At 53.2% G+C, this 14,627-nt stretch overlaps 1 protein-coding gene across 10 annotated transcripts in view; it reads left to right on the plus strand.

Moving 5' to 3' along the window:
- Positions 1-14,627, plus strand: part of Nlrc5 (NLR family, CARD domain containing 5) — a 69,803-nt gene that overhangs the window by 27,798 nt on the left and 27,378 nt on the right. For 7 of the 10 annotated variants that reach the window (XR_001175508.1, XM_013027981.1, XM_013027987.1 and 4 more), the window contains exons 9-23: positions 763-846; positions 947-1,036; positions 1,926-1,985; positions 3,255-3,323; positions 3,807-3,890; positions 4,449-4,532; positions 5,324-5,413; positions 5,637-5,705; positions 6,430-6,498; positions 7,414-7,515; positions 7,747-7,830; positions 9,444-9,533; positions 10,299-10,343; positions 11,199-11,288; positions 12,733-12,816. Coding sequence is in view for 9 of the 10 variants with exons in the window: in XM_013027981.1 (XP_012883435.1) it covers positions 763-846; positions 947-1,036; positions 1,926-1,985; positions 3,255-3,323; positions 3,807-3,890; positions 4,449-4,532; positions 5,324-5,413; positions 5,637-5,705; positions 6,430-6,498; positions 7,414-7,515; positions 7,747-7,830; positions 9,444-9,533; positions 10,299-10,343; positions 11,199-11,288; positions 12,733-12,816 (1,194 nt within the window). In the remaining variant the exon portion in view is untranslated. The remainder of the gene's footprint in view (positions 1-762; positions 847-946; positions 1,037-1,925; positions 1,986-3,254; positions 3,324-3,806; positions 3,891-4,448; positions 4,533-5,323; positions 5,414-5,636; positions 5,706-6,429; positions 6,499-7,413; positions 7,516-7,746; positions 7,831-9,443; positions 9,534-10,298; positions 10,344-11,198; positions 11,289-12,732; positions 12,817-14,627) is intronic. The other 3 variants (XM_013027986.1, XM_013027985.1, XM_013027988.1) reach the window with 3 other exon arrangements.

The raw sequence follows: 14,627 nt of genomic DNA on the forward strand, positions 1-14,627 counted from the left end.
GAGGGAGGGAGGGAGGAAGGAAGGAAGGAAGGAGTAAAGGAAGGAAAAGAAAACTACCTGTTTGTCCTGGTGCATCCTGGCACTAGGGTACAGCACTTACTGAGTGGAACATGAGCTGGTGCCATCCCTCAACTCCTTTAGCTGGATGCCTTTGTGCATGATTACTCTGGTCAAGACAGACCTCTGGAATATTGATCTTGCTGCCACTTATTTATCTTCCCTAATTACTGAAGACGGCCTGAATCATTTCTCCCATTACCCAATATCCCTCAGCTCATCTGTCCCTCTAGCTGGGAGGAACATGCAGGACTGAGGTGTGCGGTCCCCTTGAAAGGAAGGTAATGTGACAGCAGAGAGGAATGTACTGGTCCTGGGGTTCTGAATGAGTCAGGGCCAGGGCTGAGCAGCATCTCCAGTGTCCCAGATTAGACTTCACTTCTTCCCTGGGGGTCAAGAGATCCAGATGAGCTTGGACCTCAGGCATGTTGAAGACAGAAGCCTGGGAAACTGGGCACCTGGGTCTCCTCCCTCTACTTTGTGAGACTGTCCACATTCTGCCATCTAGATTCCTTTGGACCACCAGGCAGGAAATCCTCAACAGAGACAGGAGTGGCCAGAAGAGGACTTGGCTGGGCATGCAGGGTGCTAGTGCCCTTGTCTTGAATCTCCCACATGAGGGTGGCCATAACTGTCATCTGCCAACTAGGGCTTCCAAGTGGCCCATCCCCAGGGCTGATGGACTTAGTCTCCATCTTCCTGTAGTTTGCAGGATAACCAGCTCAAGGACCCGGAGGTGCTGGACATTGTGAAGGCACTCCCTTGCCTGCCAAGGCTCCGCAAGCTTGAGTAAGTGCTCTGTCCACATCCTCTCCCAGCCCAAGTCTCCAATCCCCTGCAGACCATGCATGGGGAACCCAGTCTTGATACCTTTGCCCCAATCACACAGCCTGAGCAGAAACAGCTTCTCTGTATCAACTCTACTCCACTTGGTGAAGGTGGCAGTCACATGTCCTACTGTCAGGATACTGCAGGTCAGGTGAGCAGAAGGAATGGAACACTCATCTTCAAGGTCTTAAGAAAAAGAGAGGGAAAAGTGGGAGATGGGAAAAGAGAAGGCTTCCAATCTGTAAGACCCACATGCATGTCCCAAGTCTGTTTCACCTTAACTCTACTGATCTGCTCAAGCCTGGCACCTGGTATCTAACAAATAGTTGGATGGGTGGGTGGGATAAATGGGAGAGTGGGTTGATGGATGGATGGATGGGTGGGTGGGAGGAAGGAAGGAAGGAAAGAAAGAAAGGAAGGAAAGGAAAGAAAGAAAAATGAGGAGGAAGGGAAAGAAGTTTGGATTGTGAATGATGGGTAGGTGGATGGAAGGATGGACAGATGGATGGATGGATGGATGGATGGATGGATGGATGGATGGATGGATGATTGGTTTTGTGGGTGGATAAGTGGGTGGAAGGATAGATCAAATCTAGGAAGCACAAGCATATAAAAAGGAAGGTATCTGAATGTCGCTCTCCATGGTGCTGAACCTGCATTGTCTGTTAGGATCAGGGATAGGTTAGATGTCAAACATCTTAATTCCCAAACTATTGTAACTCCTTTTCAGAAAACTCTGAGCTTGCCTAATTTTTACTATGTTTCTTGTAAGAAATTGATTTCTGGAGGTGGAACACAAAGGCGCAATGTGTCTCTGATCATATAAAATAATATTTATTGAAATGAACTCCAAGAAATGGAAAGAAGAAAAGAAGATGTTTTCTTCTTACTTTCTAACAAAACTCTTGCAAGATTTAACAAGCAGTGACTACTTCTGTTGCTCTGAAATCAGCTTTCCCTGGATGTTTGGGGCAGGAAGTGGGGGTGATATGCCGGCTTCCAGTCCATGGGGTTTCATGCTTCTGCATCTGACCTTTCAGAGAGTCAGACCTTGTCTTCCTTCTTTCTCCACCCATGGAGACCACTGCAGAGCTGTGGAGGTAAGGAGTTTGGGAGGCATGGGTCTGGGCTCACCCCTGAGAATGAACTGGGCTCAGGAAAGAGGAAGGTGGCTGAGAGCCAAGGAAAAGCTGGAGCGGGAGCTGCTTCCTGCAGCTTCTGCTGAGGAATGGATCACTGAGGTGGTCAAGGGGTTTTTGCATCTCCTGACTTGTCTGGCCACCTCTGGCCACATCTGGCCCTGTGTAGAGGCAAGGGTGAGGCCCTGTGAGAGGATGTGAGCATACTGTTAGCCACTTTGTGCTAAATCCTTGGAAACACACTTACAAATGAATAAAACAAAGAGAGGCACTGAGGGTGGTCACATTGCGGCATTGTAAAGGGTGGAGGGTGGAAAGCACTTAGAACACAGCTAGTGTGCCGTGGTGCTCACATGCTGGCTGGGCATGGACTTCCATTTCACCGTTCTTGGATGGGTAAAGGAAGGGACCCTATTTTTCCTCTGCAAGAACATTCCACCACACTCTCAAGCTCCTCCCTGCCTGAGACTCAGAGACAGGTGACATGGTGGCCTTGAGCAAACTCCTCCCTGTCCCCTCTTCACCCAAAAGGACCAGTGTCCCTTTCCCCTCTAATTTCTAGAGCTGTCACACTCAAAATGATAGTCAGTAGCCATGGTGTCAGTAAAAGGAACACGTGAGTTCCTCGATCATGTGTGCACAATTCAAGTGCCCTTCAGTAGCGGGTGGCCAGTGGATAATAAGGTCACTGGTTACTCTTATCATAGAAGTTCTAGAGTGTCTGTCCAAGGGTCTGGGGCATCTGATTCGTATGTCCAAGCTTTCCCGTGACCCTCAGTGCTCTCCTGCCCAGAGGGAGAGAGTTGGAGGCCCTGTGGTTTCTCGCTCATGTACAGTGAGCTGCACCATGCACCTGCCCAGGAAGGCCAGTGGCTCAGACAGCAGCCGCATCTACTTCCACAGCTTCCATGCTGGGTGCATGAACAAATATTGCCTCATCTAGTCCTTCCCGAACTGTGTAAGTTGGAGATTGTCACCCCACCTTACAGAAGAAAACCAGGCTCTGATAGGTACAGAGACTGCACTGGCAAAGCCAGAATTTGAATAATAGTTCCATTTGGCCTCCAGCTTTGACCTCTTCCTGCCTGGCTGAATTGTACCTTCCCTTGGGCAAACAACCATCTTTGTGATGCACTCATTCACTATGGAGGAGAGGGTTTGGTAGGATCTTCAGGCCCTAGAAGCAAGGTGGGGGTGGGGAGACCTGGCCAATGTGTGTCTTGCTTTCAGCAGAGTTCCAGACCTACAGGAAAATGTCAGCCCAAAGACAGAGGCTCAGGGCAGAATCCTGACACTCAGGTACCTCACTGCAGAGGGAAGCGTATCCTGTGGAGGAGGGACCCCCTCCTAAGGGATGGGGCAGCAGGGGAAGGAAGGATAAAAGGAAAGCAGACGTGGGAAATGGCATGAATAAATCACCTGATTTGGATCAGGAACATCTGATGGTTGCTATAGAAACAAAGCTATGCCTAGTAGTCCCTTGCTATATAGCTCAGTACTAAGCTCCATGTTCCAGGCCCATGAGCTCATGGTTAGCCTCTTAGAAACGGCGGTGTACATCCTTATTTCCATTTGATTGAGAGGGAAACCGGGTCAGCTCAGCTTAACTTAAGCCAGTTTAACTCAGACCATTTCGGTGCCTTTCCAACAATTACCCAGCTACTATAAGGTGTGTAAGCCCTGGATCTGTCATCCTCTAGACCCCCCATATTCAGAGCTGGGCAGGGCATGCTGTATCTTCCCCCCCCCCATGAGTCCCTCTGCTCCCCACCACCACCCCAGGCTCCAGAAATGTCGACTCAAGGTCTGCGATGTGAAAGTCCTCATAGACATGCTCCGGGAAGGTCCTCACCTGGAGGAAGTGGAGTGAGTGTGTTGGGACGCGTGGACCCCAAACAGGAGTGGAAGGGCTGGGGGTTGGGGAGCAGAGGCAGGGCAGAGTGGTCAGGTCCTCACGTGTGGGTAAGGGGTGTCCGAGCATCTTCATGCTGCAGTATTTAGCACTTGTCTGGTGCTGGGTGTTCTGCTCAGAGCTTTTGTGTATGTCTTATTTAATCATCTTGAGTCAGTGATGTAAGCACTGTTACTCTTGGAGGAAGGTAAGACACAGGGAGGGAAATTGGCTCAAGGTCACACAGGTTGGAAGAGTCCCTTGAATACAGGCCTTCACTACCCTGGCCTCCGCTTCCTCCTCTGGGAGGGGATTGTGCAATGCCTGCCCTCTGGAAGTCTTGCGAATTGGAACTATGTCCACAATTGTAGCTGCACCTCGGACATAGCCAGGCATGCAGCCGGTCGCTGCAGTTAATGTTAAGGCTCACATAGGGAAGTGATGCTTCATCTAAGTCAGGAAGGTGCCGCGTGAATGGGTGGCTGAGGGTAACTCCAGCCCCCAGCATAGACCCATAGGCCCTGTGACCCCAGCCTCTCAGAGAACCATCTGGAGGATGAAGGCTGTCGACTCCTGGCAGAGGCTGTACCCCAGCTGCACATCACCAAGAAATTGGAGTGAGTTGTCCACGTTACCCTTGCATGATGGGGCGGGGGGAGCCCCAGTTGGTCCCAGCTCCAGTGAAGATGGGTGGGTGGCCCGTGCCTGACCCTTGCTCCTGCCTGAGCCGCAGCATGCCACCATTTCACCCCGTGCATGTGTGGGATGTCCATGGGCCACCAGTGGCTTGTGTCAGCCCGAGTGGGGTGTGGCAGGGTAGGGTGGGGGTTGCAGTGTGGCAGCACTGAGGGGCTGGGGGAATGGTCCTGAGGATGTTGAGATGGAAAGCTGTGGGGTGTAGTGTGGTGTGAAGGGGTGGCCATTGGGATGCTGGGAGGAGCAGGAAGGGCGTGCTGTTGGGTGTGCTGGTGCATTATGGGAGCTAAGGTGGATGTGGCATGCGGGTGGATATGTTGGGGTTCTGGGGGTCACTTTAAGGTTGGAGTTGGGGAGTATTGCATTGGGGAAAAGTGATTGGGGGTCATGGCTTTGGCTCTGTTGCTTATTCCTGGGGAAGTAATGGGATATGTCTGGCCTCAGTGTCTCCATTTGTCAAATGGAGACAGACTCAAAGGGGAGGAAGACCCCACAGTAGTCCTTACCACCCAGGCTGGAGAGCTTGCTTCTCTGAGTGGGGTACACATGTTGGGGTGGGGAGATTCTTGGCTGATCCACAAGGCCAGACTCTTGGAGAGCCTCTGGTTGGGGATAGAGGAGAGTGACAGACAGGAAGCAGCTGGGTGTGAAGAAGCTGGAACTGGCTAGGGCCCTCAGAGCTTGCTGATGGCTGGCACTCTCCCCTCCACAGCCTCAGTGACAACGGGCTCTCCATGGTGGGCGTGGCCTACGTGCTGAGGGCTGTGGACATGTGCTGGAGCCTGGCAGAGCTGCACATCAGGTGAAGCCCCGCCCCCTTCACCCCCAAGCCCGGGCCTGCCCATGTGCCCTTTACATGCACCCTGAGCATGCATTCTGGCCCCAGGCCTTATAGACCCCTACAAGCGTCCTCTGGTGCCCACTCAGACCCCATTCCAGCTGGCACACTTGAGTCCAGGACCATTCGGTATGCATCACCAAGAACTGGTAACCTCTCCTCCCCTCCACCTCTCTTCTTTCCCCAGCCTGCTGCACAAAACTGTAGTCCTTATGTTTGCCCAGGAGGCAGGGGAGCAGGACGGGTCCTGGGAAAGGTAGGCCTCCCCCAACTCCCAGCTCTGCTCTGTTGGGACCACCACCCGTCCCGCCATGGGAGAAGGGGACCATGGCCTGCCAGGGAGAGCAATGCCAGGGGCAGCAATGGGCAGGCTTGCTGGGGGCTGCAGCCCTGAACCCAGAGGGTAGAAGCACCAAGCGTCTCCCCATCCCCTGGTAGCCGGAGGAAGTTCCGAGGTGGAGACTGTGGATGGTGGGCCCAGGAGGGGTTGGGGAGCTGCAGAATGAGGCTCAGGAGATGAGGACCTTCCGACAGACCCACAGGGCTGCTAGGCCCGTTGGTCAAAACTTCTAGTGCCCTATGGCATGAGAAGCTGTTAGGGAGTGTTTGCCTCCTCCAGGGTGACCTTCTGGATTTCCCCAGCCCAGCAAAGGAGTAAGGGGCTCCTAGATGTCTACCTGCAATCTCCTGTGTAGGATATGATCTCTGCTGAAGGGGTGTGGCTAGAGATGCTTCTGATAGGACTGACTGGTGATGGAGGGAAGAGTGGAGGGGAATCTATAAGCAGCGAGCACCAAGCCAAGACCATCCACCCCAGTGAGCGGTCCCATGATTTGTCCTGAGTCACACGCCAGGCCAAAGTCAGGACTTCCTGACTCTTGACGGAGCACAGACATTGGCTGCTGGACAGTGAGGCTGGGGGTGGACATTGGTGACTCTGGCTGAGGGGTTTGCTCAGCCTGGCCTGTGCATTCCCACAGTGCTGCGCTTCTCCACAGCCTCTCAGCCCTAGACGCCTCGGAGCTGCCCTCAAGCTCCCGCAATATCAGGTATGGAGGTGACCCCTAGACCTCTACAGGGCTCCCGCCTCTTCCTGTCCTTGTCCCCAAGCCTCAAGCTCCCTGGGGATCCTCCTCACCCTGCTGTGTCCAGAAGTTGTGGTGGGCTTCCTGCTTCTTACCCCCTGTACAGCCCACTCCAGATAGGGCTCAAGACAGCCCCCCTCTGCTACCTTCCACAACTTAGGGGAACCCAGGACCATAGCCCCAGCACTGGGCCCCCATGGGGACTCTGCATGTCAGAGGGGGAGGGGTCAGGGGGCCTCTGCTACCCTGATCCTGGGCCTGGGCCCCTCCTCTTGTCTGTCTCTCTGTCTCTCCATTTCTTGTATCTTTCAAAAGTTTGTTTCTCCTTCTCTGTAGGCCTTAATTTTGTTTTTTGTTTTTTTATTTTTTGTTGTTTGTTTTTGTCCGGTCATGGGGCCTGAACTCTGGGCCTGGGCGCTGTCCCTCAGCTCTTCAGCTCAAGGCTAGCGCTCTACCACTTGAGCCACAGTGCCACTTCCAGCTTTTTTTCTTTTTGCTTATGTGGTGCTAAGGAATCGAACCCAGGGCCTCATGCATGCAAGGCAAGCACTCTACCACTGAGCCACTTTCCCAGCACCCATGTAGGCCTTAATTTTGTTGTCTACCCTCCTCCCTCTCCCTTCCCCCTCACCCTCTCCTGTCCTCTGTCTCTGTGCTCCTCATTGCCAACCCTCTCCCTCCCCCCTCCCCCCCTCTCTCTCCAGATTCAGTAACATCTTAAGTGTGTGTTGTGTGTCTGCCCCTCCATCTTTCTGTCTGCCTGGATTCCAGGCACGTTCAGTCCCCTCCTGTCCTGGCAGCCGGCCTGAGGTCCGGGTTGACAGATGGCATCACCTCCGCCTGGGTGGGCATTGCAGGCTGTGGTCTTCCGTTCCGCAGGCTGACGCACTGCGGCTTCCAGGCCAAGCACGTCAAAGCACTCTACAAAGCACTGGGGGGAAGCCGGCGCCCCCATCACCCTGGCCAGCTGTGTCACCTCGAGTAAGTGTTCATGAAGGGGACAGTGGCAGGGGTCAAAGAACCCAGGGACCTTTGTCAACTTTGACCCCTCTGAAGCCCATCCCTGCCTCCTCAGAACCTCGGGGGAAAGTCTGGGGGAGTCCCAGGTGTGCTGAGACCTGGCTGGGCAGCCTAGGCTGCTCCCGAGAGTGACAGGTGTGGGGGGCACACTTGCTCCGCCCTCCCCTAAGCTTTCTCTCCCTTCCCTTCCAGCCTGTCTAGCAATGCCCTGGGAGACCACGGGGTGGCTCGGTTGGCCCAGCTGCTCCCAGGCCTGGGACCCCTGCAATCCGTGAAGTGAGTAGGCAGGGCTGGGGGGGTCATCACCCAGAAACGGGGTGGGGATGTCCTGGCTCCCCTCCCTTCGGGAGGGCCAGCTAAAGATGTAATCAGAAAATGCATGTGAAGCCCCCCCGGGCCAGCCTGACATGGAGCGGGTGCCCAACGAAGGACAGCTCTGTTGTGGACACTGTTCACTGGGATTAGACTGAACGGAGCCCATTTCTAATAGAGACTGACTCACCGCCAGCCTCTCTGCAGAGGCGCCTGGAAGGCCAGGCCATGTGGGGCGGGGCAGGCATGCGCAGTATGAGGGAAGCATGGGATACTATGGATAGCATTATGGAAGCAGGCTAGGGACACAGTGAGGTGATGGACAGCTGCCTGGCAGCCATTCTGGCACCAGGAAGGGACATTTGGTGGGTTTGCACCCGAGAGGGCACCCAAGCACAGAGTCTGGGGGAACTCACAGGTCCTGAGGACCTGTGCGAGATGTTTCTCTTTTGTTTTGTTTTGCTTTGGGGAGAGAGGACAGGACTTAAAAGGAGGCCAGAAATCCCCTAGCTTAGCCTGTTGCAAATTTAGATGTTCTTGGCTCCCATAGCCCCCTCCTTCTCCTAAGCTTTCCTTGGCCAAACTGAGAGGTCAGAGGTCACAGGTCCTGGGTTCCAGGTTCACAGTACACTATGTATGTACTGTGTGACCTTGGGCAAGTTGTATGACCTCTCTGAGTCCCTGAGGTAGCAGCTACCATCTGTGGTTATAACAATGAATGCTGATGCCTCCTCCTGCTGCCAGTGCATCCTTCAGAAGCTGACCAGGAAAGGAGGTGTTTTCTGATACTACAGGGGGCCTGCACGAGGCCAAGGAAGGACAGGAAGGAGAGAAAAGGACATGTGGCTTGACCTCAGGTGGCCTTTTAACACTATGGGTACCTTGGTGACTCAGCGCCCTACCTGTGCCTCCAGGCCTGAGTTCCAGGGACATGGAAGAGTGAGTAAGAAGTCCTATGCTTAAGACGGGAGCCAATGGCTCACGCCTGTAATCCTAGCTACTCAGGAGGCTGAGATCTGAGGATCACCGTTCAAAGCCAGCCTGGGCAGGAAAGTCCATGAGACTCTTATCTCCAATAAACCACCAGAAAACCGGAAGTGGCACTGTGGCTCAAGTGGTAGAGCGCTCACCTTGAGCTGAAGAGCTGAGGGACAGCGCCCAGGCCCAGAGTTCAAGTCTTATGACTGACCAAAAAAAAGAAGACGAAAAAGTCCTATGATTAATCAGCTGATAGGATTTGGAGAGCAGGGAGGGCCCTGCTATTGGAACAGGGTTCCCATTTTCCCCTGCCACCAGGCCCTACCTCCCTTCATCAGATGGAGAGACAGAACCCAGACCTGGCCCAAAAGGGAACTTGGGTTCCAAGCTCAGCCTTGTCACCCACATGGCCTGTCACCCTGGGCAAGCTCTTGTCTCTTTCTGGCCCCTGCTTCCCCAGCTGTCTAGTGAGGTTGGAAGGGATGCTGTCTTTGGGACGGTCACCTCACACTAGGCCAGCCCTCCTGTGCTGGGTCCCTGACACAAAGAGGGGCTCTCAGTCATGGGTTGCCTGTGTTAATGTCCCCTGTGACCTCCAGCCTCAGCAAGAATGGCTCATCCCTGGACGCGGTGCTCAGTTTGGCCCAGTGCATGGCTTCTCTGTCGTGGGTTTTCCACCTGGACATCAGGTAAGGGTTTCTCCCTGCCCTTGGCCCCACCTTCCTTCCCATCCATGGGCCCCTGGCTTCCACGTGGGCCATCCGTCTACCAGGTCACCACATATGATCCTCAGAGCCTTGGGCAGGGCAGGTGCACTACGCAAGTGCTGGAAGTTGAAGGAATGAATGAGTGAATGAATGAATGTGATCTCCTACACGCTCAAATTTCTACCATGGGACAAGGTCCATCACCTTTCCCTTTGTCATTCTCCTGATTGTCCTCAGACATTTTAAGCCCACTGGGAGTGCCCTGGTAGTCACCATACCCAGCTTACTCGTCCTGTGAGCAATCTGGAGTTGATGAGAGGCTAGAGTGAAAACACCAGTTCCCCCCGACCCCCAATCTCAGGCTCCTCCACACAGAGCCTCCTGGCCATTTCTCTAAGGATCCCCCTTCCTTGAAGACTCCCAAGAATGGAGGTACCATGGCAGGTGGTCCAGGCTTGGCTACTTGAGCAGGTCCTTGAGGATACCATGCCTCGGTCTCCTCCTCTCTAATATGGAGCCAAGAATAATTCCTTTCCTCGTAAATTTACTGTAAGAACCAATGAGATCAGGTGGTGTTTTGAGATTGGCATGTGTTTTGATCAGTGTCGTCATTGGTTGTTACAGTCAGTGAGAAATCAGGCCTCTCCCTGTGCCCTCCCCAGCCCTCTTGGGCCTGGCTAAGGTGGCATCAAGGCCTGGGAAGAGGGTCTTTGACTTTTTTTTTAGCTTCTTTCTCTTCACTTGCAGCTTTGAGAACCAGCATATCCTCCTGACAGGTGACAAGAGAGGAAGGTGAGGAGCGGGAGCTGTGGAGGTGGGGTCTGCCCCTTGAAATGGGGGTCCCCCCCATTTCCTGCAGGTGTCCCCCCCCAATCAGCCCAACAGTATACCACTGAGGTCTGATGCCCAAGAATTAATCTGGCTTCTTCAGGGTCCTTCCCCCTCCCATATAACTAGTCGGTGACCAGCCACCTTCCTTCCATCTGTCCTGGAGAGAGCAGGGAGGGCACCCATGGACTACGGCTGGGTCAAAGGGAGCAGTTATGTGACTGTCCAGAGGGACAGAAGTGCGGACACTTCATGAGAGCCACAGCCACAGTTCTCTTACGCTTGAGAATCACTTTGAACAGCACCATTGGTGCTCAGAAAAACAATTTCCATGTCTTCCAAGTAAACGTGCATCCACTTTGGGGCTCACGGGTGCTCACGGCTGCCTCCTAGTGGTGGCAAGTGAAAGCTGGCTGCAGAGCCAGTCTTGGTGAGGTGCCTGGGCAGAATTATTTTGCAGCTAATGTGTCGCAGAAAAGTGCTGCTGTTTTTGAGCCATCTGAAACCAGGGGTAGTCCTAGGTCAGGTGGTCCTGCTCCCTAAGTCTGTTTCTGGGGATCCTCGTGGGTCTTAAAGCACAGAGAACTGAGGTTCATGTGAATTCCTAGCCAGTGGCAGAGAGGGAGGGGGCTCCGTCCTGGCTCACTCACCTGGTCAGGTGGTGCACAGCTGGACAGGTGTAAGCTGGTGGCTTTTCTCTGGCTTCCCTACCTGCACAATGAGGGCCTGTCTGTAGGGCCACTTCCACCCCCCACTTCTGAGTACGGGAGTTCACTGTGGCTGTATTGAACTTGCCTTTCAAATGTCTCCTCACCTCAGGGGTGTATTAGCTGGTGGACCTTTTCCAGAACCCCCGGCTGGAACCCAGATCTCAGGGTTCGGCCAGCGCTGCATCCCCAGGAGCTTCAGGTATTGTGTCCCTCTTCTCACTCAGGGGTGATTACAATAGTGGTGAAGGGGGTCAGGAACTGGGCAGAGGATACAGGGTCAGAGTTAGTGATTAAGAGACAGAGAGAGAGAGAGAGCCTTTGATAAAAGGGAAAAGGAAGAGAGTGACTGTGAGGGCCAGGGCCGGGCCTGGGGCTGGGGCTGGGGGCTAAGGCCAGGGCCAGATCCGGGGCTGGGAGCTGTTGGGACTTATGGGGCTACTCAGTGGCCCAAACCTCTTGCATTGTCCATAGAAAGAATCCTCCATATTTTTCTGAAACATACAGGACAGCCCAGCCACTCCCTGCCTGATTACCATCTTAATTGAGGACACCCATTTCCAGGAATATACCATGCACGTATAGTACAAGGAAAGTTGAGGCACAAAGGAAAGGGCAGACTGCTTTTGGTGGAGCCTGACCTGGGGGTTAGAACTTTCCCAGCTCTGCCACAGGGCCTTTGACAGCATTTGCCAAGGCCTTGAGGAAGGAAGTTTGGCCTTAGGAGATATTTCAGTGGGGGTGGAACTAAGGTAGCAGAGCGAAAGAAGGCCAACGAGGCTATGGAAAAGATTTTTTTTTTGTTAGTCTTGGGGCTTGATCTCAGGACCTAGATGCTGTCTCTGAGTTCTTTTTTCTTAAAGATAGCCACAGCACCACTTCTGGTTTTCTAGTGGTTAATTGGAGATGAGTCTCACGGGAACTTTTTTGCCTGGGCTGGCTTTAAGCTACGATCCTCAGATCTCAGCCTCCTGAGTAGCTAGGGTTACAGGCATGAGCCACCAGCACCTGTCCAACATTTGCTTTTTGACCTAAGGGTAATAAGGAACTAGATGGGTTTTGTGCAGTGTTAAAAGATGAGACTCTTAGTAGTCGGGCACCAGTAGCTCACACTTGGAATCCAAACTACTCAGAGGCTGAGATCTGAGGATTGAGAGTCAAAGTCAGCCTAAGCAGGAAAGTCCATGAGACTTTTATCTCCAATTAACCAGGGGAAAGCCAGAAGTGGAGCTGTGGCTCAAGTGGTAGAGCTCTAGCCTTGCACATACACAAAAAGCTCAGGGACAGCCCTCAGGCCCTGAGTTCAAACCCCAGGACCAGCGCACACACACACACACACACACACACACACACAAGACTTGCAGGGTGATGAGGTAGGTGGTGGAAGGTGAAGGTGGGATCTGGGGATGCTGAGTAGTCCAGGTGAGAGTAGAGTCCCGAGCTCAGGCCGAGTACTAGAAGGGACTCAGAGGATGATCACTGGGTGGTAATTGGGTACTCAGGGGCCCTCACTATGGCTGTCGGAGTTCTGGAGAACAGGGCTAAGGGGCAGTCTAGGCCTACAGCTGGGGAGCAGGGTGGTGGGGCAGGAGGGTTCTGGGCTAGACAGGAGCCAGAGCCCTCTCTGATCCTCTGCCCTTGCCCAGCCTCAAGGAGTGTCCACTGAATCCCCTAAGCCTCACTCGTCTCTTCCACTCTCTGGAGACATGTCCAGGACCACTGGAAATTAGGTAAGTGACAAGACATAGCCCCAGTAGCACAATGGAGTGTCTGCTCGGAAACCTGGGTAGAGACCAGTGAGACTTCCGGGTCTCTCCCCACCACCCCCTTCCCCACCCATCACCCCCCTCATCCTGTCTCTGAGGCTGGAGCTTAGCACTCCTGAAAGCCTTCCTTGGGGTGCCCTCTCCTTCCGGGAAGACCAGACTTGAGATCAGGAGTCAGCTCAGCCATCTGTAAGCTGTGGATGAGAGCAAATGACTTTAGCTTCAACTCCTGCATCTGCCGAGTGGACAGTCGCCCCGGCCTGTGGTTGTCATTGCTGTGATTCTATAGAATAATTACCTTAAGCCAGGTTCTGTGGGCTCCCACCTGTAATCCTAGCTACTCAGGAGGCTGAGATCTGAGGATCATGGTTCAAAGCCAGCCCAGGCAGGAAAGTCTGTGAAATTCTTATCTCCAGTGAACCATCAGAAAACCAGAAGTAGCACCATAGTGGTAAAGCTAGCCTTGAGCAGAAGAGCTCAGGGACAGTGCCCAGGCCCTGAATTCAAGCCCCACAATGAAGGAAAAAAGCTACAGTCTTGTTTCCTGCCTGTGGATCTGTTTCAATTACTCCTTTCCAACAGGACGATCCATGCAACCCGTGTTCGTGTCCTTCCCACGCCATATTCAAACACACGGAAGGAGATGTGCTTACATTATGTGGCTGACCCAGGCTCTTATTTTTTGAGATCTCTCTGCAGTCAGCTTTTGTCCTGTAACTACAGCAAGGCTATCCTTGAGACAGGGTCTTAGTATGTAGTCCAGGCTGGCCTCAAGCTCAAGATCTTCCTGCATCAGTCTCCGCAATGCTCGGATTACAGATGTGTGTAGCCTCTCCAGACTCTTTTTAGCCAGTATTAGGGCTAGAACTCAGAATCTGTCACTTTCACTTGGCTTTTCCATTCAAGGCTAGCACTCTACCACTTGAGCCATACCTCTACTTCCGGCTTTTTGTGTGTGTCTGTGGTTAACTGGAGATAACAGTCTCTTGGATTTGTCCACCTAGGCTGTCTTGGAAATGAAATCCTCAGATCTCAGCCTCCTGAGTAGCTAGGATTACAGGCGTGAGCCACCACACCACCCAGCTAGATTCATTATTTTCTTTTGGGGGGGCTAGTATTGGGGCTTGAATTCAGGGTTCACACCCTCAGCTTTTTGACTCACAGCTGGCACTCTACCACTTGAGCCCCACCTTGCTGGTTAATTGGGGATAAGAGTTTTTCAGATTAGTCTGCCCTGGCTGGCTCTGAACCTCTATTCTCAGATCTTAGCCTCCTGAGTAGTAGGATTATAGGCGTGACCATCAGCACCTGGCTGGATTCATTTTCTAACAAGCTACTTTGAAATCGTTTTAGACCCGATTTACAAGCAAGTTGCAAGAGGGAACACAGCGAAGTTCCCCACACTGCACCGTAGCTTCCCAGTGGTCATCATCTTGGGTTGCCACAAGGAAGAAACAGACTGTAAACTCCAGGCTTTAATGGTACAGGGCCAGTTTTTTCACGGATGCCTGCCATCCAGAAACCTGTCCCTTTGAGGCAAAGGGAGGCCTCCTGGCTGGCTTTCCCATTCCTGTCTTGGTAGTTTTGAGGAGTCCAGGCAGGTCTGTTTGTCCAGTGTTTTTCTCCTGGTTAAACTGGAGGTCTAGGCTTTCAGGAAGAGCAGAGAGGAGGTGAAGAGCCTGTGTCATTGTGTCATCGCTGGGCTGTGTGCCACCAACTGAAAAAAACAGCTGCTGATGTTGAACTTGACCTCCTGGCCAAGATGGGAGTGATCA

The sequence above is a fragment of the Dipodomys ordii genome, unplaced genomic scaffold, assembly GCF_000151885.1.
Source record: "Dipodomys ordii isolate 6190 unplaced genomic scaffold, Dord_2.0 Scaffold106, whole genome shotgun sequence".
NCBI lineage: Eukaryota > Metazoa > Chordata > Mammalia > Rodentia > Heteromyidae > Dipodomys > Dipodomys ordii.